The sequence below is a fragment of the Aulonocara stuartgranti genome, assembly GCF_965226115.1.
Source record: "Aulonocara stuartgranti genome assembly, chromosome: 8".
Lineage (NCBI taxonomy): Eukaryota > Metazoa > Chordata > Actinopteri > Cichliformes > Cichlidae > Aulonocara > Aulonocara stuartgranti.
In genome coordinates this window covers 4181937-4205704 of record NC_138959.1, presented here as the reverse complement: position 1 = coordinate 4205704, position 23768 = coordinate 4181937, and the positions used below count along the sequence as shown (strand labels likewise).

Below are 23768 nucleotides of genomic sequence, written 5' to 3'. Positions count from 1 at the left end.
CCTTAAAACCCAAGTGTACATATTTAACCCAGTGTGACTCCAATGCAATAAGACAATCCTTAGCAATAATGTTCGTAGAAATTCAGACAAAGACCTGAGAAACATGACAAAATACAACAATGCAACCCATTCAATATTATTGTACTGTGAGATATGATATCAGATATGATAGTTATCTATTTAAGAAAGAGGGGGGGGGGGCAGGAGGGGGAAGAGAATAAAGATATGATGCACCAATGCAGACCAGTTCATTGCTATTAAGAAGTTGGATATGGTTATTGTCCGTGAGAGGGGGGCAGAGAGTTCAGGAGCCTCACAGCCTGTGGATACAGGCTGTTGGCCAGTCTGGATGTTCTGGCCTGTATAGACCTGTACCTTCTCCCTGAGGGCAGCAGATGGAAAAGGTGGCGCGCAGGGTGATGTTGGTCCCGCAGGATACTGTGCACCCTCCTCAGACAGCGAGTGGGGATACCGTTTTTGATTTTGGTTGCTCTTTGATTTGACTTTTGCATACATCATTTTTTTGTTACAACACACTTATTTATACGACTAATTCTGCCGACTACAGACACCATAGTTAGCTTGAGTTTGTCATGAAATCAATATCCTTAGTATCCTTATTTTCCTATTATATTGTTTTATGTACTTTAATAATGAAGGCTTGTAGAGCAAGGCCACTTTTGACTCACAAAGTGCTCACCCAGACTAAAAAACAGGAAGTTTTAGTGCACAGGCATATTAATAGATAAAGACACAGAAAAGAGGAACTTTCCATATAAGCAATGTTTAAAAAGAAATATAAATGTTTTAACACACTATGGGTCGGTTTTCTCTGTTCTATCATGGGGACAAAAGAATCGGGGATAAGTTCTTTCCTTGTTTATTTAATTTAAAATAAATAGTCTTAGTCTGCATTTGTGTAAGTCTCCCTTTTTTAAAGGCCTTGTGACTATTTGTTCACCTGTAGCAGAAAATCCAGCTTGTTTGCACACTCTCCTGGTATAAGTTCCTACATAAGCCCTCTGACTCCCTGTTGGCATCTTGGTCAGACTGACTGAGAGAGTCTCTCTCTCCCTTAGGGTTTGCAGTATATCGAGTGGAGCAGAGCCTCATAGTTACCATTTCATCAAACATGAAGCCTTTTCAAGCACATGCCAGAGCTGTCAGTGTCCATGCTTTAAGCAAGACTTGTGTTTATTATTCTGCATTTTCTTTATTAAACTCACTTTGACCCTCCAGACCTGCTCAGACCTGCATCTCTGGCCCCTGCTTTCCACTCCTCTTGGTACATTCCCTCAGCTTCTTTGCTACAAAACAACAGCCCCCCTTCACCCAGCCTGCCAAACTACCCGCTCTCTTTCTTATTCCCGGGGAGTCAATTAATGCTGTTTTGTCAAAGCTGCTGGCGTGTCTCTGTTACGCAGCAGTTAGTGGTGCATTAGGGCATCACAGTCCGTTCATCTGGGTGTTTTTTTCACACAAGAGATTGCCTCGCTTCACAGCACTGGATACTTGATACACAATCCACTAGACAGTGATGATAGATGATTGACAGGTGTGGTCCTTCTCATACAGTCTTCTGCAGAAGTACAGTAAGGTGTACCTGACTCACAGGTGCTGTCTATGTCCAGATTTTAATGTCCAACATGTCTCCTCATCCTCCGTTCATTTTATCCAAGCTGTCATGGGGTGAAATGTAGGTGCACCCTGGACAGGTCTCTAGTCTATCACAGGGGTAACACTGAGAGACAGCTATTCACTCTCACACCTATGGGTGATTAACCTAACCCATGCATGTTTGGAGTGTGGGAAGAAGTCAAAAAGGCCACTCAACCACAGGGAGAAATCTACTGGCTTTATAAAGTGGGCTAGATGTTGACTAAATATTCATCGATCCATCTTATAGATAAAATGACAAAACAAAGGTGAAATGAAGTCAAAAGCTAAATACAGTGCAACAAAAGACAAAGACAAAAAACTGCAGTAAGTTCATTCATTTAACAAGTGCATTAAAGCTTTAAAGAAAAAACATCCTGACATTATTCTGCAAGATTTCAATTTTCTTTTTTTGCTCTGTCCTTTGCACTGAAGTGACTGGTGCAGCAAAGAATGAGTCCTCTGTGAAATACCCAACAAATGCAATTTTGCACAAAGCATCTGTATGAAAATTAATGTCCAAAGATAGGAAATAGTTTAATATATGTGAGTAGGTCATGTTCCCCTTGTCCTCTCAGGCTGAGACCAACCACCTTTCTATCGTTTCTGCATGTGTATGTTGTTAACTGTACTTATCTCTGCTCGCACACCTGTTTCTAATCAATACTGACCTGCAGTATTTAACCACAGCTGCCCTTTCATCACCAGATCAGTGGGATTCTTCCTGATGTGTCAGCCTGCCTGTGCAAAAACCTGTGGAAAGCTGAAAGAGCTTATCTGTGCCAAAGCTCGTTAAACTGCATCCAAAGTAACTTTGAATCCTTGGATTGAATATTATTTAATATCTGATGTAACAATTGGGTTTTTTTTTTGTCTCATCCTTTGTGTAAATTTGAGTTAAAACTGTAACATAAATATCAGTCATCAACATAATAGATCTGGCTAACAACCTTCACATAAGGAATTTCAGCTAACACAGGTTAACATGGTCAAACTTTAATATCTAAATCATATCAGTTATGCACAAATGAACATATAATTAATTTTTATTTTTTATTTTATTTTTTTTTTCTAGAAAAATTTGTAGAAAAATTAAATCCTTTGTCATGTATAGGAACACACTGTACACACCTATTACAGTCTCCTAGTATACATATCACAGTATAAAACTTTTCAGATCAAAATACAAAATACAATAGAATAAAAGTTGTTTATTAAATGCAGCACAGCAAATTTAAACTGCCTCTGTAAAGCTAGATCAGGATGTTTAGTGAGCATTTAATGGCACTTTCTCACTTCCACATATAAACCAGCCTCTGTCACTTTATCGTTCATTTCCTAAGGAGACATCGAACAGGCGACCATCTGCCTTTGATGAAATATATGCTCACTAGATGAAAGCAGCAGAAAGACTTAAATGTGTGCTGACAGTTTCCACATTTACAGTCCTTTGATTCCTTCATGGATGCCATGTTGCTGCTTTTTGTTGCTCAACAGCTTTCTGGAATATCACTTGACTGTTTTCAAAGAAACAAAATGAAGCAATATCAAACATGTGATGGAGAGGCCTCCAGGAGAACAATGGCTGATTGTGTGTGCCCAAACATCCCCCTCCCCTGCTGACTCAAGGATGCTTCCTGATCTGAGAGCTGAAGAATGTAATGCAGAGTCATCACTTCACTCATGAGCTTAATTAAAAATCCCTTTGTCCGTTCAAAAGTGTCAGCAGCAGCTTTAATCTGTTTTATTATGTTCCAAGCAGCAGCAGACGCTGGCAAAGTTTCAAAACTCATTTTCCTCCCACTTCTTTGTGCACAGATTCAAGAGATCTTTCAGGAACAGTGATGCTATTTTCCAGAGATTTGATTGGTCGGTAGGAGATTTAAAGCGGTGAGCTCTAATCTGGCACATGACCTCCTCCAGAGCAGATAATGTTGACAGTATGATTAACCATAGGAATGCACTCCGGTGAGAACAAGTTACCATGGTGATGTATCAAACACGGGTTAACCCCAAAGTTTAAGATGAAATCCTGCTGATGATTTCAGATCCTACTTATAGAACAGGTCTCAGAGAGTTCTGGTGGATGTTAAGCCAAGATAAGGCCTGCAGTCAAACAGTTAAAAAAAACTACTCCCCCTTCCTAATTACATTACCTTGAAGTAAAATGTCATGAGTAGATGGATTTATACAGACTTAGAAAAACTTATACTGGGCTTTATAGTTTTTGAAGCAATTCTCATACCAGAAAGTTCATTCTCACCACTTTTAATCCATTTCTCATAATAATCTGTGCAAAAGACACTGAAGCAATCTGAACCTTTCTCAAATGTCAAACCACTCAAAGTCCATCACTTAGCGACTGAATTAGGACCCAAATCCAAACAAAGGTGAGCTGTTTATTCTGGCACGTGTACAATAAATCCAGGACTAATATACATAAAGTGTCAAAATCCAAAGATGTGCACAGGTGTACACAACCAGAAACACATAAGGGAGGTTAACAGCATGCTGAAACAAAGACTGAAGAAAACATTTTGTACAGGAGGGTAATTATGAGAAGTGGACACAGCAGGGTGATGAGAGGCAGGTGAACAAAGATGAGACAGAAGTTAAATCTAACAAAGACACTAGAGACACATAACAACAGAAATATGACAGTTAAAAACAGCTAAGTTATCAGAAACTAGATTCAAGGAATCGCAACAGAAAATCCCAAACTAAGAGCTAAACAAGAAAAACATTTTAAAATAAATCTTACAGACCATGATGTTGGCCAATGAATAAAAACTTCTCACCTCTGTGTTAAGATCCCAAATGTTTTGATATTTCTTCCCAAACCTTACTGTACTCTTTGAAGAGAGTACTGCAAAAAAGTACAGGCCTAATGTAGAGTAACAAGTGTTCAAGTGTTAACACAAAAATGAAACTTTAAGGATTTATTTCAAACTTTATACAAATATTGCAGATCCATTCATTTGATCCATTTTCTGCTTCTCCAAGACCGGGTTGTGCGGATAGCATCCTAAACAGAGAAGCCCAGACCTCCCTCTTCCCAACCACATCCTCCACCTTATCTTGGGGAACACGAGGTGTTCTCAGGTCAGCCAGGAGATCTAATCTCTTCAGTGTGTCCTTGGTCTATCCCAGGGTCTCACGGTAGGACACGTCACCCAGATGGTGTCCGTGTAAAGTGCCTGAACCACCTCAGCTGGCTCTGAGCCCCTCTTGAATGTCTGAACTCCTCTAACTAAAGTGAAATTGAGAAACGCAAAATGACACGTGAAACTATATGTCTTAGAAACAAAGAAAAAAAAGGCTCCAACATAGAACCCAGCAGCAGGAGCTATATAGTACAGTAGAGTCAACACACATGTATATATACAAACATAAATGTAAAATTACCATAAAAGTAAACAAAATGAAATATTACAGGAACATCCTGTCTGTCATCTGTGTCACACCACATCGCTGTTCCTACATCACATCCAATCACTTCCCTTGAAACACAGAGGGGAGTGTCTTTTATATGCCTTCCTGAGCCTCAACAAGTCGGTGGCGTGATGTCCTCACAGTCAGAACATCTGAATATGAATTTCTCAATCATACACCTTCCACCTCGAAACAGAGAAGACTTCCTTACTAGGGTTTAAATGACTTCAGTGGCAGGAACTTCATTATTATCTGTTGGTGGCTTTCAATCCGTTCCCTCACATGGTTCGAGTGGTGAAAACCTACAAATTTCCACATTGGGTGGCATATTGGCTTTCACAGTCAGCCTCTCATTTGGGGGAATGAGGGCACTGGAGAGGCCATGTACAACAGCTGAAGAAGCCAGTCTGTGGAGCAGCTCTCAAGGATGCAGCATGGTAAATTACCCCATGCTGAGCATTAGCAACACTCATTGTGGTGGTCTGGCACATCCACTCAGGCCTCTTTACTTTATTCAAGTCAAATCCTGCCTCATCCACACACATAAAAATGTGCAGCATCTCATTTGCATCCAACTCAACTATCTTAGCTTTGCAAAAAAAGAAAGCGCCTAAGCTTGACGCTTGTGCAGTCAGACATGTCTGTCTCAGGTGGAGACACTTTCAGAGACGATGCTTTGAAAAATCCCACCTTCCTCCACAAGATCTTTTGATCTAATGGCATCATTTTCTCTCACCTCTGCCACCTGCTGCTCGTCTTAAACATGAGCCACGTGTCTGTGTTTGAAGTAAACCTCTTTTTACATTTGCATGAATCCATACAACCAGGACTACACTGAACTCCATAGCAGAGCGTTAAAATATCATAGGTTTGTTTTGTCCTGTTCCTTCATATTTGAGCTCAGCCAAACAGTTTCTAAATTTTCACCTGATTTCATACATCAATAAAATCCTCTAAGCAGATGTGAAAAACCATTGCAGCCCCACAGACAGGAGATTTGATTTCTGTAATGAAAATGAAATACCACTGTGTCAAATGTATCACTTTTTTTTTATAACAATAAATCTACAAACACCTCTGTACATCGCCTGGGAAAAAAATCCTCAAGCCAAAGAATTTTAAATTAAATAATAAAGATGATAAATATGACAGCCGGCTGCCGTTGGTGGGTGAGTGAAAGCAGACAGAGCGAAACCTGGATCGAAGGGAAGATCTGAACAGAGTCCAGCACTAAGCCCGTCTGTGGATTTCTGCCCTGATGTGAATAACAGAGCGAGAGAAAAAAATCACTGTGCTTTAACTTTTCTGCTCAAAGAAACCAAAGACAGACAGATTTATAGTTAGATTTACCGAGCTCCTCATCAGAATAGCAGACATCGCAAAACCAGAAGTCGTTAAAAGTCACCACATTTATTTATTTTGAAGCATTATTTAGATTTAGCATAATTTAAATGATCAACAACATATAAAAGGTGTGTGCATAGAATCACCAGTAACAAAACAGTGAAAAAGTTTAAAAACTTTGCATCAAAAACACTTTTTTCCTCCTAAATTCTGCTTCTGCTGCCATCTTTTCTGTTACTGATTTCAGTTCAGGACTCTTTGAGCACTGCCTCTCTCTCTTATAACGTCTCTGACTGATCTTGGTTGGTTTTCCTTCTTTTGTGATCGTTTCCCCCCTCTGATTAGTTTCACCTGTGTTGTCCTCAACACCTGTTTCCAGCCAGTCAGCCTCCGCAGCTACTGGAGGTTTTTGTTATTCTTGTAGTCAAATGTCCGAGCATCCCTTGTGTTTATAGCTATTCCTTTTGACTTTACAACAAGAGCCACACACAGCTCACACTGATATCACATCATATTGTATCATATCATATATTTTCACATTAAATCCTCCAAATGTCTTAACATGAGAAAAGGAAATTTAATTTCAGCAGTATGTCACATTTTTTCTCCATGATGAAGAAATGCTGCTGCAGGATATGAAAGACATCTATCAGCATGGCACGTGCCAATTCTGGCCCCCAGGCCTTATGTTTGACTCCCCTGCTCCAGCTCAGCGCCACATCTAGAGTTGACTTTTGTTTTTTAGCTGGACGCTAAACAAGCATACTTTCAGAAACTATATAGAAAGTGTTACTTTCCTACATTCAGTTTTGCATTACATTGTTCTTGTTATAGGCTTTTCATGCTGGCTGGATATCAAATTTCCTTTGATATTTACTGTAAATGCACAAATTAAGAGAAATACTGAAGCCTCTCAAAGTTAACGTTTGAAAAAGATTTAACCACTAAAACACCCGAATACACACACTGACTCATTAGGGCTAATTATTGGACCTGAAGGTGACTTCTTCCTTGCAAATGAGTGGTGACTAAAATGAATAAAGCTAGATTTTAAAAGAAGAAGTCCAATTTCAAGAACTGGGGTCACAGAAAAAGTTTCAAAGGGATAAAAAAAAGTTAGATTATCGTATATCAATCAGGCTCAGTCAGTCAGGCATATATAGTCATGTAAGATAAGATTTAAAAAAAGGTGGGAAAGTTAAAGATAACGTGCCAAAAATATTTTAAGGTGACTGATAAATAATTTAGTGAAGTTTTTATACCTGTCCACAGAAGAGGAACTCATTATATTAAAAAACAAACAAAAAAACGTTTTTGCAGAACTCTGCAACAAACAAAACCAAGTACAACCTGTGATTGAATACTTTCAGAACTAACTTTAACAGCAATAACTTAAAGTAATAGTTTCCTGTAGGACCTGATGCAGGTCGATGGACACTTGGATGAGCTGTGACTGAAAGGCTTTTGTTTTGTTTCAGTTCATTGAGGTTGAAGAGCTTTAGCTCTCAGACAGCTGCAGTCTCATTTGAATCCTTTGGTATACAGAGGAGTTCACGATCGACTCAGTGTCTGGAAGACACCCAGTCCTGTGGCTGCAGAACAAGCCCAACTCATCAGCCCTCCGTGCCTGTGCTGACAGTCAGTATGGTGTGTTTGTGCTGATGTGCTGTGTTTGGTTTTCTCCAGACGTGGTTGGTCATTGACAAACATCGCCATTTTGGTCTCATCTGTCCAAAGGACATTGTTTCAGAAGTGTTGCGGTTTGTCCAGATACAGATCGAAGCTATTCTGCATTATTCTTTTCACAGAGAACAGCTTTCTCTCTGCAGACCTTCCAAATAAACCACACTTGTTCGGTTTTCTTCTAATTATACTGTCATGGAAAAACATTTTGAGGCCTGTAGTTTTTTTGAGCATTGCAGTCTGACCTTGGGATGAATTTGCTGGGACGTCCGGTAACAGTTTAGATTCTTTTTATCATGAAAAAAAGCAAAAAACTACAAAACATTTAGCATCTTTTCTGGTGGGAATATTTGATGGTTTTGTATCATTAAACTCCAGCTATCAGTCAGTTTGTATGGAAGCCCGTTTCTGCCACAAAAAACAAAACAAAAACAAAAACCAAGTATCCATAACTCGAAATTTCAAGTTATTTTCTTGAAATTTCGACTTATTAACTCAAAATTTGGAGAAACGGAATTAGCTCTGCCAATCAGTAATCTACATGAATGAGATCACTTTTTGTTACCCGGAAGCATATGGCGCAGAGTAACGTGCACTCAAAACCTGATCACAATAAATTGGCGCTTTCGCGAGTACTTTTGCTGATAGTAACGCCATGTGATTCCGCTAATAACACAAGGATTTCATCATTTTTGAAGCCACACTGAAAATACTCAGCAATCTGTGCATTCATGACTGGATGTAATACCGGTAGCTTAGCTGTAGCATTTATACCTGGGGGCTAACAAGGAAATGACGTCATTCACATAGATTACTGATTGGCTGCCCTAACTCGAAATTTCGAGTTACTTTTCTCAAAATTTTGAGTTAATAAGTCGAAATTTTGAGAAAATAAGTCAAAATTTTGAAAAAATAAGTCGAAATTTCGAGTTATGGATTTTTTTTTTTGTGGTGGAAACAGGCTTCCACAGTTTTGGCCTCTAAAATACATGGTTAGCAAAAGGTCAGCACCTATTATGACGGATGCCATCAGAAACAACACTGCATTATCCTGCTGTTATATCTGTCCTTGTTTAATGCTGATGAACTAGATTATTATTTTGGTTGAAGTAATTACCGGTCTGTTATTGAGGTTTATCCTAATACAGGCTTTTAAAGATGCCCTCTGTTTCACGCATTGATTGATTAAAAAAAAGATGAAAAACTGAGATTAATAATCTAATAATTAATAATCACTATTTGAGCAGGGACTTTGACCTCCCGATTCAAGGAAGGGTCCAGATTGGTATCAGAGTAGTGCAGATGGGTCGCTGTTCCACTGGAGATCAGCAGAGGGAAACGTAGCTCTCTTTCCTGCGCTCCTCCTCAGACAATAAAAACAAGGCGAAGCCCACACAGTCGGCAGCATCTCGGCTCCATTCAAAGACGTCTGAAGGGGGGAAAAAAACCAGAAATATGGACACACGGCCGCCGGTCTGGGACTAGAGATGTAGCTGCAAGGATGCCAGCCAACTGCATCTCCCGTTTGCTCCTCTTCGTGTCGGTGTGCGCGGTCTGGGAGGCGCTGGCCAAATCTCTTCCAGATCAGGGAGCACTGGGTAAGCTCGCCATACGGGGGATGCGGCACAATGAGGAGATGGGAGTGGTTGCATTTTTACGGCTTTTGTCGACAATCAGTCGATCTGTGCAGCGATGCGCCCTGATTTTATGGCAACCTGAAAGATATTTACGGTTAATTACAGGCGAGGCTTTTTGCCGTGCTTGCCCCGGGATAGCGTCGTCTTTTGGCGGTATAGATTCTTTAATATCTGCGAGTTGCTTTGACAGAGAGGCCACGCTGGTGGCCGTGAGCTGGTTATGTCCCCGTGCTGTGCAGATGTGAGAGATTCAGATGTGAGCGCAGGCCCGAGTCTGTTGTTCCTGTGCAGTGTCAGGCCCAACTAAGCCGGGCCTTCATGTGTGTCATTGTTGCTTTGCACAGTGAGTAACGGTGAGAGCAGGAGGGCCTGCGGTCTTGGAAATGTGTCAGTCCCTGAGCCAACATTTTAGATTTCTTCACTCCAAAATCAATTCCCCTGCATGAGAACCCCCGCTATTGTTCCGTTAAATAATGCTTCAGCAGAGGCCTTAACATACTCCGTGTTTATATTATTGTGGTGCATGTTTAAGGACATTATGTAATTACATTGCATTATGCATGCCTGAAGCTATTTTTGACATGCATGAATGGTCACAGGCACAGAGAGTGCAGGAATGTAACTGAGTATACAGTATTTGAGTTACTTGCACTTGCAGTGCTTTCCTGTTGTGACCTTCTCCGTTTACAGCTCCACACCGTAGAAGGAAATGTTCTTCTTTTTAATCATCGTCCTTATTTGTAGAGTCTCAAAAGCAAGCTAATAATAACCTGGAACTACAGAAGATTGCGAAACCGTTCCTAAAATGTTCTTTAGTGGTCCTGTATCTTTTATTCTGTGCAGTGAAAAGTGGATTTCTATTGATAATTCTTCACTTTAGTTTTCATATTGTCACTTTTACTTTTAGAAAAAGGTTCTGAATGCTGCTTCCACCTCTCCTTTAAGAAATGTTTTGTCTGTTAAACTAACTTTTTAACATAGATTTTGCACCTTTGCCTCGAGGGAGGAAATTGTCATTTAATTGATGCGTCAGGCTTGTTTCGGGAACAGCTCAGCAGTTCTCCTGACCTGCAAGCATTTGCACAATGCTACAAATCTATTCCTGTATTTAGAAATGTCAGATTGCTGACACATTCGGGTCTAAGTTGTGCCGCTTTATGTACTTACTGCTCGGTTACAGCCCTGGCAGGTGTTCTTTGGGTCAGCTACTGTCACGACACATCTGAGATCAGGCCCTTGCACTGTGGTCCTGTGACTGAGTCAGAGCAGCCAGATTCACCCTCAGCCAACATTGTTGGTCGAAGACAAATGTGGCCCATGAGAAAACTGCACATGTGGCTGAAAGCAAGTCCAAACATGTGTTAGTTAAAAAAAACAACACATTTTTTAAAATCATTTTCTTACCCTGTAAGACCAAATATTGGCTCACTCGTTCCTTTTTATGATGTTACACTGAATTTCTGTGAACATTTAACTCTTTTCTAACAGTTGGTCATTTAATTGACAAAGCCTGAGTTAGTCGAGGCCAAACATTACTAATAAGTAAACTCCAGATGTGAAACACAGACCATACATTGTTTGCTATCTGGGTTGGTGGAGATGTTGCTTGTTTTGGAAGGAAATAGATTAAATCAAAACAAGCTTACACCAAAGCGTAATCCATCTGCAGATTTTTCTTTGCATCCGTATTGAGTCAGGTTTACTCCTTTTTGCATATGACTTTAAAACATAACGTCAGAGATAACAGAAACAGCGCAGGTATGATAAACACAATCAGAGCCTTTAAATAATCTTCCTGTAAAACATATAATGGGTTCAAAAACAATGGCACTTTGACATTTCAGTCCCTAAAGAAGAGTTTATGGCGATTATATTAAAAGAAAAGCACAAACTGTACAAGAAATAAGAGGCTTCCTGCCTTCGATTTTGACAACCATTCGGTGAATTTAAGTTGTGTTTTGAGATGCGTCTACTGAATCACTTCTGAAGGACACTGAGGGAGTGAAAAATTCCCACTGCGTCTCACTGTGACTCTCTGTGTTTGTGTCAATGGAGCTGCTTCAAGCCTTCAAGTGAGGAGCCCAGATTGAGGAAATCCTCTCTACACACACACACACACACACACACACACACAAAGGAGCCTTTATTGGACAATTTATGTTAATGGATGGCAGCATTTATGCATGCACCGTGGATATGGACACACAAACACCCACACACAAACATACTGCTTATTATCTGAATGCAGCCATTAGCTGCTGTCTCTGGAAGAGTTGTGCATCGAGGGGTTTGTCACTGGAGGCCTGCGCGGTTTTAGCTCACAGTCCTTCAGGGACTGAAACACAACAAGCCAGCTTTTTGGAGTGTCAGCTTGTATCCATGGGAACATCCCCAGCATGACCCACATCTACGTCGTCCAAGAGACGAGATGAGAAAATGTTCCCGAGCTGACAAGAATGATGAGGGGATGAGGGGCGGAAATAGCCACGCAACGGATTTATGGCGGGTGTGGCTGTGATGACTACAAACATCATCATCAAACTAACAACAACAATCATCCCCCGCTGGAAGTGATTAGTCTGCAGCAGCAGCGCACACAGCTCACCGGTCAATACATTTAAAACTCTGAATGCATTCTTCATCAGTCACATCTGTTGACTCATAATATACATGCTGTGGGGTCAACATAAGTTACACCTCCTGGTGATGTTATAGTCGCCGATGCCCTTAAAGGAGACCTATTATGCTTTTCCTAATTTTCTGTCACGTAGATATATTGTTACTATGGTGGATGCACAATAGATCATGCTGCAGACTGACCTACACATTCAGCTTTAAGCAACTTTTTTCTGGTCTTGGATCTGTGTGATGTCAGTAAGAGGAGATACCTTTAAGCTCTCATCTCAGGCACAGAAGCCCCACCCACCTGATGTTCAAACCTTCAGTTTACAAGGGTCAGCCAATCAGAAGAAAGCCGGCTTAAAGTGGGAGGAGCTACAAGGCTTAGTAAAGGATAAATAAGATTATTTAGATTTTTGTTCCACTCGCTGTGTGTTTATACACCACTCTGCTTTAATTATTACTTATTATTTATCTCTGGCTTTCTTCCACAGCGGTTCTTTGTCCTGCCCTCCTCCACTCACCCTCGTGCCAGTCGTGGCAGATAACTTCCCTTCCCTTAATGGCTATGCCAGAGTTTTCTACCTGTTAGAGGGGAGTTTTTCCTTCCTGCTGTCGCCAAAGCACTTGCTCATCATTGCGGTTTTTGCTGTGTTATTTTATAACATACTTCAGAACATAAAGCACCCTGAATTTAGTCTAATAGAGTCAGGCAAAAGAGATTTCATTGTTTTAAAAAAACGAAACTACCTTTTATATACATGAAAGTAAGTTAATACTGAGAATCACCATGACTTTTTTTCATCAGCACAAAAAATATTATTGCCAGCTAAACATCCTGAATATCTATGAGTCGATATGAACTGTTAGATGATTTAACAGTGCTGTTTGCTAACTATAGACAAAAACATATGTTTTTAAATATTGGGCCATTTTGCTTCTATTATCTTTCTTTTATGGAAAAATGAAGTTAAAATGTTTATTTAACCCAATTTTGTCACTTGTACGTATGTAATTTAATACTTACTTAATAGGAATATATTTGCATATTTAAACATAAACTTTCTGAACACTTATAGCAAAAATCATTAATTACTTTAATTTGAACTTATTTAATGTAAGTAATTAACTGAGGAAATTTAACATTACCATTTTTAAACATAACTTTTCAGAAAACTTTTAATACAAAAACCATCTCTGTTAATGTGATTAAACCTAAAGCCTGATTATCTCCTCAGGCAATTCTAATTATTATAGTAAATAAAATACAAAGTGTATTTAATGTTTTTATTTCACCTGTTGGGGCACATGCTGTGTTTCATGGTAATTATGCGGCCTTCGCTCCGTGTAGGTCATTTTGAATGACATTGTAACGCTGCTGCATAAGTATGCCGTCCTTGTAGGACAGCTGAGGGTGACTTGATAAATTGAGCCATACTCAAGTGTAATTAGATCTTTAAAACTGCAGTTTAATGAGACGACACAAGACTGGTGAATCGGAAAGCTTCGTTTTTAATATGACAGAAATGTTATAGAAGAAATATCTTTTATTTTGTTCAATAATTGACTAAATATTAGCCTTGTTTGTTCAAAACACTCATCAGTTAGCTACTGGCTAATTACTCTCCCTATTTTTCTCCTTGCAGAGGTGCAAATAAGAGTCCAGGTGTTCGACAACAGCGACCTGTCCCAGTTGGCAGACGCTCAGGTGGAAGTACACGGCAACCAGACCCTGTTGGCGTCCAGCCGTGCTGGCAAGGATGGCGTGGTGAGAGTCAGCTTCCTGTACCGTGCGGGAACATGGGTCATTATTACAGCCTCCAAACAAGACTACGTCACCAACTCTGTGCCCTGGCACTCCAGCCGCATCCCGCGTAAGTCCAGCGCATTTTACGACTTGTTTGCTTTTTTCTCTACTTGGCAAGTACCGTAACGGTAACGTTGAGCCTTTAAAATGTCGGATATAGAAACATTAGATGCTATGTCCATCTTTTATATACATCCAGTAGATAATAAAACCTAAAAAGTATAAAAAGTATTTTTTACCTGTTGACCTACCTCATCCATTTTAAGGTTACTCCAAAGGGTGCGCTGGGCTTCAATACTGCTGTGATTAAAATGGAAGCAGCATTTCTGTTGCATAAAGCCTGGTAGTGCCACAGCTCAGGTTTTTTTTAGAACAGGATCACAGGATCTCTTGTTTCTAATTGTGGGAATAAAAAGATGTCTTTTTTGTTTTGTCGCTGGAGTTTTCAAATCTCAGTCGGGCCTGTCAATGAGGACGAGGAGACTGGATTTAAAAACTGCGTCATGTGTAATTCACCCACAGAATCCAGTTTTTTTCCTTTAGCCTTGAGGTTATGGAGCTGCTTTTGCCTAGATGATGGTTATTTTTATTATTTTGAGTCGTAAAACAAACTCTGTCTCAGCAGTGTTCCTGCACCTGTGAAATCTGCTGATTTCATTTTCTTCTTCTTGTAGTGTATGCAGCAGTCAGCCTGTACCTGCTCGTTCAGAGGCCGGGAACTCTTATTCTGTACGATGACGTCCTGCAGGTGCTCTCTGGGTCTCCAGGTAAAAACAGCCTCTAAAAAAAGCCTCATGCAGAACATATTTAATATAATATAGACTCATTAGAAAACGATAGTCCTGTTGTGGTGATTTGGATTGTTCAGTTTGGCCATTTGAGTTTTTATTTTTTATTTTTCAATACCAGAATTATTGCAAATCATCACAATCTCGCAATCTCGTTGCCTTTTAAATGGTTGTTTTGAATTGGTTCTGCACCCACTCCCAATCAGTTGCTGTCTTGGTCTTGAAAGCAATCTTGGTGTGTCAAATTAGCAATAAAATTCAGTAAGAAGAGACAGACGGATATAAATTTGCATTTGAAAGGAGGCAAGTTGCTAATTACATGCAATCTGTTTGTGACATTTTGGTGATTAACTGCAACAAAATGCGGAAAATAGCAAATCTGTTGCACAGAAGTTCACACTAACTGGCTTATGTTCAGAGTTCAGCCTGAAACTCAAAGATCTGAAACAGAAATGTAGAAATGAATCCACAGACAGCGATGCCGTTGCTTCAGGGGCACTTTAACTGCACAATTACAATGGTGCTCGACAGCCTCATGTCAGGTTTCCTGGGTCGTTGACCCGGTATTTTCAGTTCATATTCACTGTTTATCTTCCGTATGTTCCACTTCCTGTTTTATTGTGTTAGCCCTAGTCTGTGTGCATTATGTTCTAGTTATCTTCCCATTTATCATTAGTCAGATTGAGTCCAGCTGTTTACTCACCTGCCCCTAATCACTCATCATTTAGCCTGTGTATTTAAGTCCCTCAGTTTCATCAGTTCATTGTCTTGTCATTGATGTTGTCACTGCTGTTTCTGTGTGTGTTTTCAGTTCAATCAGTCAGTCAGTCAGTCAGTCAATATTTGTTCATCCAGCCCATAATAAACACCGTGGTAATCCTTCATAAATTAATGTCCTGCGTTTGGGTCATCTCTTCCTCGCATCCACACACGACACCTCTGACACCTCACCTGTGTAGGAATATAACCAGAATACAACCAACTGGCAACCAGATGAGATAAGATAAAGATAAGATAACCTTTATTAGTCCCACATGTGGGAAATTTGTTTTGTCACAGCAGGAAGTGGACAGTGCAAAAGTTATATAGCAAAAATTAGAATACAATATGAATAATATACTGTAATGTACACAACTGTACAGAATAGAATAAAATATACAATAAGATAAAAATAGAATACAAATTCGATACAACTTTGTATTGAGAGTGGACAGGTTGAGGGCGTTGCACATTAAACTTCTGGGTGAACATTTGGTCACCACAACTATTGTGATCAATTACTGAGCATGAAACAGTTCAGTGGTTCCTGTTTTTACCCTCCTGTGACTGAGCCGTTACACAACAGCAGAGCTCTGAGACTGTACTGTATTCCCTCCACACCCTGTATAAATGAAATTCCTGGATCCCAGCAGGTATTTTGATCAGGTTTGTTTTCTTTTTCCTAATTTTACTTACTTCAGTGCGAAGTAATGCATATTTGTGAACGTGTAACCAGTTTTTCTTGTCTATGGTTAAACAGTTACTGGATCCAGGGTTGGATCCACTCCAAAAATTAACCACTTCTGAGTTGTAGCAGTCTCCATCTTTCAAGAAATTTTGTGGCAAATCCTCCACAATCCTGCTAATAATGAGATAAACAAACAAACAGATAAGCCATAATTAAGGATTCACACCCCTCTCCACAACCTTAAGCCTAGAAGAGCTGTGCGTTATTATTACAAATATAGCTCAGTCGCAGCCGCCTCCGTACAGCTGTGATGCACTCACACATATATCGTTACACCTTTTTGAGCTTTAGAAACAAACACGGTGGTTGTAGGCGTGATAGACTGTGAGGAGGGGGATTGTTTCTTTTTCAGGGGCTCGTAACCAGCCGCTGGTGCAGCTCCAGAGGAAGTCCATTCAGCTGCCGTCCAGCTCCAACTACACAGCACTCACTGCTGTGCTGACCACAGCCAGGAGCCAGTATGAAATCGGGGGATTCCCCTTCCTGCTGGGCCAAGAGACCAACAGCTCAGGTCAGTGTCAGTCTGTCAAACTGATGTTACAGTGTGGTCCAAGTTTCTGTGCCTTTCTGGATCATCTGAGGTGGTTTCATTTCTAGGTCTTTCCAATAAAATTTTGCACTGCAGTTTGCATGGATATTTTAGTGTGTTTTAGAAATAGTTGTCCCAGATCTGACTATAAGCTTGCTGTAAATAAATTGCTGCTACTTTGCTAATTTATTGTCATTTATAGTCACTCGTATACCACCCTCTGGTAGCAAAATGAAGATCAGAGTTATTATTCTGTTCATTTTTAGCTGTTTGTATTTGTGCCTCACCACCAATACAGGTGCAGAAACTGGGTGGATGGACTTGACGGCGCTGGCAGTGGTCAGCATTCAGCTTTTTGATAAAGATGGCAGCGTGATCCGCGTTTCAGATCCGATCCACATCTCTGTGCCGCTGCCATCAGACACCCGAAACAGGATGGCCACGAGTGTGCCCGCTTGGCTGTATCAGCCAAAGACGGGTAAGCTGTGTGCTAAAACTTACAAATAGTCTTTTATTAATGTAAACTATGTATGTATGACTGTACTTAGAGGCTGCTGATCATTTTCTTTCCTCCAGGGCTGTGGGTTCGGAACGGGACGGGCTACATCAAAAAGGACGGGACGCAGTTTGTCTGGAACGTCGTGGTTCCTCAGATGGGATACTGGTTGGCTGCCTTTCCGACGTCTTCAGGTATTGAAAATGAAATGGCTGTTATTGGTAAAATGTTAACTGGTGACTCTTCATGTGCCTTTTTACTGCTGTGGAAACACAGATAACAAGAAGCTGGAGAAGCCTTTACTATAAGATTCACTTTATCGTCCCTGAGGAACTCAATAATAAATCAATAAACAAGGTGATTTTGTAGGACAAGGTTAAATAGCCTTGAGTTTGAAGCATTGATCGTATGAAAAATGATAGCTTCCTTAAACTTGCATCCGTTTTTAATGGCCACCAGGGGGTGACTCCTCCGGCTGAAACAGACACCAAGATGGTGACAGCAAAACCAATGGGTGGCGTCATGTAGCTATTATCAGCTGAACCAAGTTCCTGATTATTTCATGATCAATGTAAATCAAATTCTTTCCTCCTCACTCACTTTACAGACAAACTAGCAGTTGTTTGGACAGCATAATAGGGAGCTGACATGCTATGAATGAATCTGAGTTAACTTTTGCAATGATGTCTTGCAGGTTTAGGTTTGTCTCATCCAGGCTTGAGGGATATCACCACCTACCACACTCTGTTCCTGCTCTCCATCCTGGGATCGCTGGCCCTGTTGGTGCTCATCTTGCTCTGTGTGCTGCTCTACTACTGCAGGTGTGGGGAGCATAGGTCCAGGTCTCACTTTTAGGTTTCTATTTGTAGCAAAACGTGGGTTTATTTTAGTCCTGCAAAGCCTATTTTTTTCTACTATCAATAAATTAGGACCACACCCACCTGCTGTTTATGAGGGGTGACCAATTATAAGGAAAATAGCTTACCAGAGGACGGGCTTGTTCTACACATCCAAAACAGCTTATTTTAAATGTGGGCTTAATTAAGGTCCGAAGAAAGCTTATTTTGAGCAAAGATACTCCAGTAGACATGTTTCCTTTTTTTTTACTATAAAATAACATATGAAAAACTAATTAAAAGTTTACTGTGTACAATAAGCATTCATACTTTATTTGAAATGGAACTTTGACAAATTAAGGGAGCTATTGAGTACTGCAGTACACAAATAATCCACCAGAGGGCAAGAAGCATGCGTCAGATAGTGTACCTGTTTTTTCCAGCGATGTACTGATCTTGCCTATGATAAAGGTCTTAAAAACTGGCTTTATGGGGTTCCTGCTTCATTAGACAGTTTTTGAAATCCCTCCCCTTTTTTGCAGCTGTTTTGCTTCCTTCTGACTTTCAGTTTTTGTTTATCTTTCAGACGGAAGTGTCTGAAACCACGTCGACAGCAAGGCAAACCTCACACGTCCAATCTAAACGGTGCTAAGAGAGACCAGGGCACATCCACGTCACGGCTAAATCTGATCTGTGGAGGCCATGTCGAATCAGGCCCCTCCAATGACAAATCTGACTTGTCGCCATCGCGAGACTACCAGAGTTCAAGGGAGGATTTAACTAAGCATGTTCCAGCCCACATGCTACGACACGCAAAGGGTAAAAATGCGTCAGGTTCCCAACGGGGTGAAAGCTTCCCCATGAAGGTTACACGTGCCACAGAGACCAACAACTTGGACAGCCCTTTGCTGCATGACGACTACAACCGGAACTACAGCCCCAAAGACAACAAGGAGTCCGACTATCACAGACACCACAACGCCAACGACAATCGAGGGTACTCCTCCGATCCCCCATCCCCACCTCGCTTCCAAGGCTACGTCCCAAGCCAGTCCGACAAGCCTCCGGATTATTCCGCAGCAGCAGCAGACAGCCTTGCCCGACCTACTTCCCTCAACACCCAACCAGGTCAGATCATCTTTTGCAGCTCCATTGACCAGATGAAGGAGAACATGTACCGTAGCATGGTGCCAACCCTGGTTATCCCCGCCCACTACATGCGCCTGCCATCTGAGTTTTCTGGCAAAGATGGCAAGGACCAGAAGGATCACGACAAAGATGGCACACAGATGGGAGGGGGCCAGCAGCACCATCACCACCACTCCCAGAAACAAGGCCAGCAGCAGCAACAGCAAGGAGGATCTCAAGGCGACGACTCTGAAGAACCGAGCTGGGCATCTGACTCATCCGGGGGACCTGTGACCATCCCAGTGCTATTCAACGATTCCACCATGGCTCAAATGAACGGGGAACTGCAAGCTCTGACAGAGAAGAAGCTCCTGGAACTTGGAGTTAAACAACACCCGAGGGCGTGGTTCATCTCTCTTGATGGTCGAGCTAATGCTCACGTGCGCCACTCCTACATAGATGTTGGGAATGACCTCAGTGGCGGTGGTGGATTCGGAGGTGGCTCCAGCAGCACTCCACGGGATGTCAACCTGGAACCGCCTCTGGAGGCCCAAGAGCGAAAATCAGCTGGAAATAGAAAGGGAAAAGATGAGCGCTGGGGGACGGGAGGACGGAAGGGCCACGGTGTTAGCAGCAGCGGCGGGAAGAGTTACTCCAAGCTGGCCTACCCTGACCACAGCGAGCCCAGCAGCAGTGAGGGACGTCCCGTCTCTCCCGAGGAGAACTCCCTAACCCCTCTTCTGGACGAAGGCCCGTCCTCCCGAGGATCCACCATCCCTAGAAGAGGACGCAGCCGCGTGAACAGCAGCCGCAGCAGCAACAGCGAGAACCGCCGCGACTCCATGACCAGTCCAGAGGATGATTCCGAGGACAAAGATGAGAACAAGAAGAGCCCCTGGCAGAAGATCGAAGACAGGCCTCTGATGGTCTTCCACCCCAGGAAGTGAGCTTTTTGAATGAACACTGGAACTATAACAGCCTTGTGAAAGAGGAGTCTTTCACATCACCGAGAGGGAGGTCACAATAAGCACAGCCACTGCTTCACCAATCCATATCCAGGTTGTTGTTTGACCTTTGTGTTTGCCAGTTACTCTCGTAGCCTCACTGTCAGTTAATCCCTCTGGTTTCCACTGAGTTGTAGATTGAAATCTGTCCAGTTTATTGTGAACCCCGTCTCCTATCACCTGTCACTGAACCATGGTCTGAGCCATTGCACATACTGACTGTGGAAATAGCCATTTTATAGAGCAAAATATAAGAATAGAGCACTTGCTAATAATTTGATAACTTATTGATTGATACTTACAGAGTATTTGGAAGTGGATGGCATTTTTTATGGGACGGATGGGAATTCTTGGCAAATTAGGTTTTTTTCCCTGGACTAATTCTACCCAGATGCTCACAATGACTGTAGAAGATGTGAGTTTCTTTTTTCTTCTCTACTCCGAAACAGCTTCCCTGTCTGAGGAAGTTGTGAAAGTTTGTCATTGAGCTCTTGTGAACAGATTACAGAAATATTATAAAGTCCAACGTGCAACTTGCATTTTGCTCCTTCAGGGATGTTCTTGATTTCCTCTTCCTCCTGTACTGTGTTCATGTGTTGTAATTACTTACTCAAATAGTAATGATTTGAACTGTTCAGCATCATCTCCATCTTCTCTGTAATATCACAGTGATCTACTGTACAATTTTGCCAAAAGTACGCATTTCTGCCTTTCTTCTCTTGGTGAGAGTTTTGGCCAGCAGAGACTTTGTTGCATTTGGGTCATTCCAGTAAAAATCAGTCAGTGCCTCCCACCTGACCCTGTTTGAATCAGCAGATTTTTTATACAACAGCATCTGTAATAAAGAAATGTAAGGTTTCACCTTAATACTGTGGATATTTTTACAGTTATAAGCCCTCAAAATACCTAAGAGTGGTTTAAAATTCAGCTCCTTTTAATTCACATTAAAGCTCTGTTAAAAACTTCAATTTCACACCCACTCTGTCACAACCCAAAGGGTCTCAGGACGAGTGGATGCTCTGAGTATAGGTCAACATATGAGAACACTTGCGCTGAACAAAAGTAATGGCCAAAGAAAATTTGGAGACCCTCAAGGATTTTGAAAAACTTCTTTAGAACCTAAAATTTTTGGATAAATGTGATTTATCAAAATGATTAAACACAGTATGTGAGCACCAATGTCATTTCTCTGGTGAAATATTAGATTTGTTTATGTAAAATCTGTGTTCATCAAAAGCAACATTATGGCTTTTAGACTGTGACACTTGGAGATGGTGTAACATTGATTTGCTCACAGTTTCTAACATTTATGATGTTAAAAACTCAAGTAAAACCCTGTGTACTTTGAGGGCCTTTAACTTGGACAGTATTTATAGAATGAAGGTAAAAATTTGCATGGCCTCATTAAATTTGAGGGGGGGGGGGGAGCCGTGGAAGCTTCTGAGGGGGTCAGGTGGGATTTTTTTTTTTTTTTTCAGATTGGGCTGATTTTATATGGAATGACCCATTTATCTTGTGTAAATACATGCCCAGATATTTGAAAGACCATTTGGTATAGAAAGGTTGCATGCATATGAATGTATGAAATAAACAGAAGGCACCAAAAGCCCTCCCCTACAAGTTCCTGCTAGACAACCCCTAAACGCCAAGAAACAAGCGTAGTTCCAAACCGCTTTTACTTGAAGACTTACTATTTCTGAAATATCCTACTGAGATCAGCGGGGGTTGCCTGTAGACAGAGCCTGAACCACTTCTCTCCTGTAAGTGCCTTCTTTCACATAGGATCGAGTGATAGGCATGCCGGTCCCTTTTTAAAATGCAGTCAGCGGTCACCTAAACTCACTGTCGAGATCGGCAGGCACTGATAAGCACACTGCATTGCGGTAACAACAACAGCAACACGCGTCACTCTGGGGAGCATGCCTGCCAAAACAGACAACTTTTCTTGCGGCTATTCCGTCCTTGGATATCTTAATTTCTTGTATCTATCCTCTTTTTTCACGGAACCTGTAAATGGTATGATCTATATGAGATTTTATGTGTATACAATGTGCATGTTAAATGTAGAATAGGGTGTTTTTAATGATTTTTTTTAACTATTATTATTGATAACAAGGATGTTTGGCACAAAATGATGCATTGGACTGTGTTGCCAAATGAACTTTATGAAGATACACTGACTTTTCCCTTAATCCAGTTCTAACGAAATTCACTTCCGGTCGTAAATGTTTACAACGATAACATACTGACCAACACGCTCCTGCTGTTACTAGCATCACCACTGCCTATTCAACAACTGTGAACTTAGCGAGGCTGACGGCTGTTTTGTTGGTGGTTTTTGCAGAGTAATGGGTTGCTTATGAAGGGAAAACGGCTGTATAAAAGTCATGCTGACATGTTGGTCCTTTGTACCATTCGCTTGCTGTTCATAAGCCTGTGTCAGTAGCCTATGGAACAAGCTGAAAATGTGATGTAAATCAAAGTCTGAAGAATAGCACAACCATGAATCGAATCCTGCTAAAATGTTGCGCCCACTGCTGTAAGTGTACTTTTATTTTTTTGAACCAGATATGGAAAGTATTGAGTTGTGCAATCGTGGCTTTTCTTGCTTGTTTATGTTTTGCTAATGAAGTGTTTTCTCAGATTTGGTGAACGATTTGACACCGAATCCCTGAGAGGAAACTTCAAATCTGGCAACCTACCGCGCTGGATGTTTTTGATAGTTAAGAGCATCAAGAGGACTGAGCTGTAGGCCTTCATCCTGTGCAGTAAATCATCGGCTTCATTCACCTGGTCAGTTGTTTGTAAACTGTAAATTGATTCAACTTTCTGTACATGAGACAAAATAGAAATAAATTTGTTCCCACGGTCTGTCTGTGTTTGGGATTTTATTTTAATAAAAAACCACATCAAAACTAGCCTCTAATTAGGTCAAAAGTCCATGAAGAAAAATAGCAAACTCAAGCTGTTGGAAAAGTGAATGTAGCAGAACAAATAGATGGCAAATAGATGTTCCACCAAAGGATACTGAGGGCAATCAAGGAGAGAGGAAACAGCTGGAGGAAAAGAAACAGCTGAAATTAATCAAGATCAAAGATACAATTAAAGGAAATCTAAATACAAGACACAAAACACAACTCACTGCCAAACTAAATCAGGAAGCAGGCAAAAAACCTGACAAGAAGATAAAAGAATAAAGTAAACCTGAGGTATCAAATATTTAGAAAACTAAGTGTTTTCAAATAAATAAAGTAAAATAAATTAATTTACTTTGATTTTAAAAAAAAAACCCCAAAATAAAG

General features: G+C 40.9%; 1 protein-coding gene across 1 annotated transcript; it reads left to right on the top strand.

Moving 5' to 3' along the window:
- The first annotated feature begins 9393 nt into the window (after positions 1-9393).
- On the top strand, positions 9394-23337 carry fam171a2b (family with sequence similarity 171 member A2b). The gene is made up of 8 exons (XM_082544299.1): positions 9394-9713; positions 14018-14245; positions 14853-14945; positions 16826-16984; positions 17301-17480; positions 17579-17692; positions 18193-18319; positions 18921-23337. The coding sequence occupies exons 1-8, from the start codon at positions 9617-9619 to the stop codon at positions 20407-20409; spliced, it is 2487 nt and encodes an 828-aa protein (XP_082400425.1). The 5' UTR covers positions 9394-9616; the 3' UTR covers positions 20410-23337.
- The last annotated feature ends 431 nt before the right edge of the window (positions 23338-23768 follow it).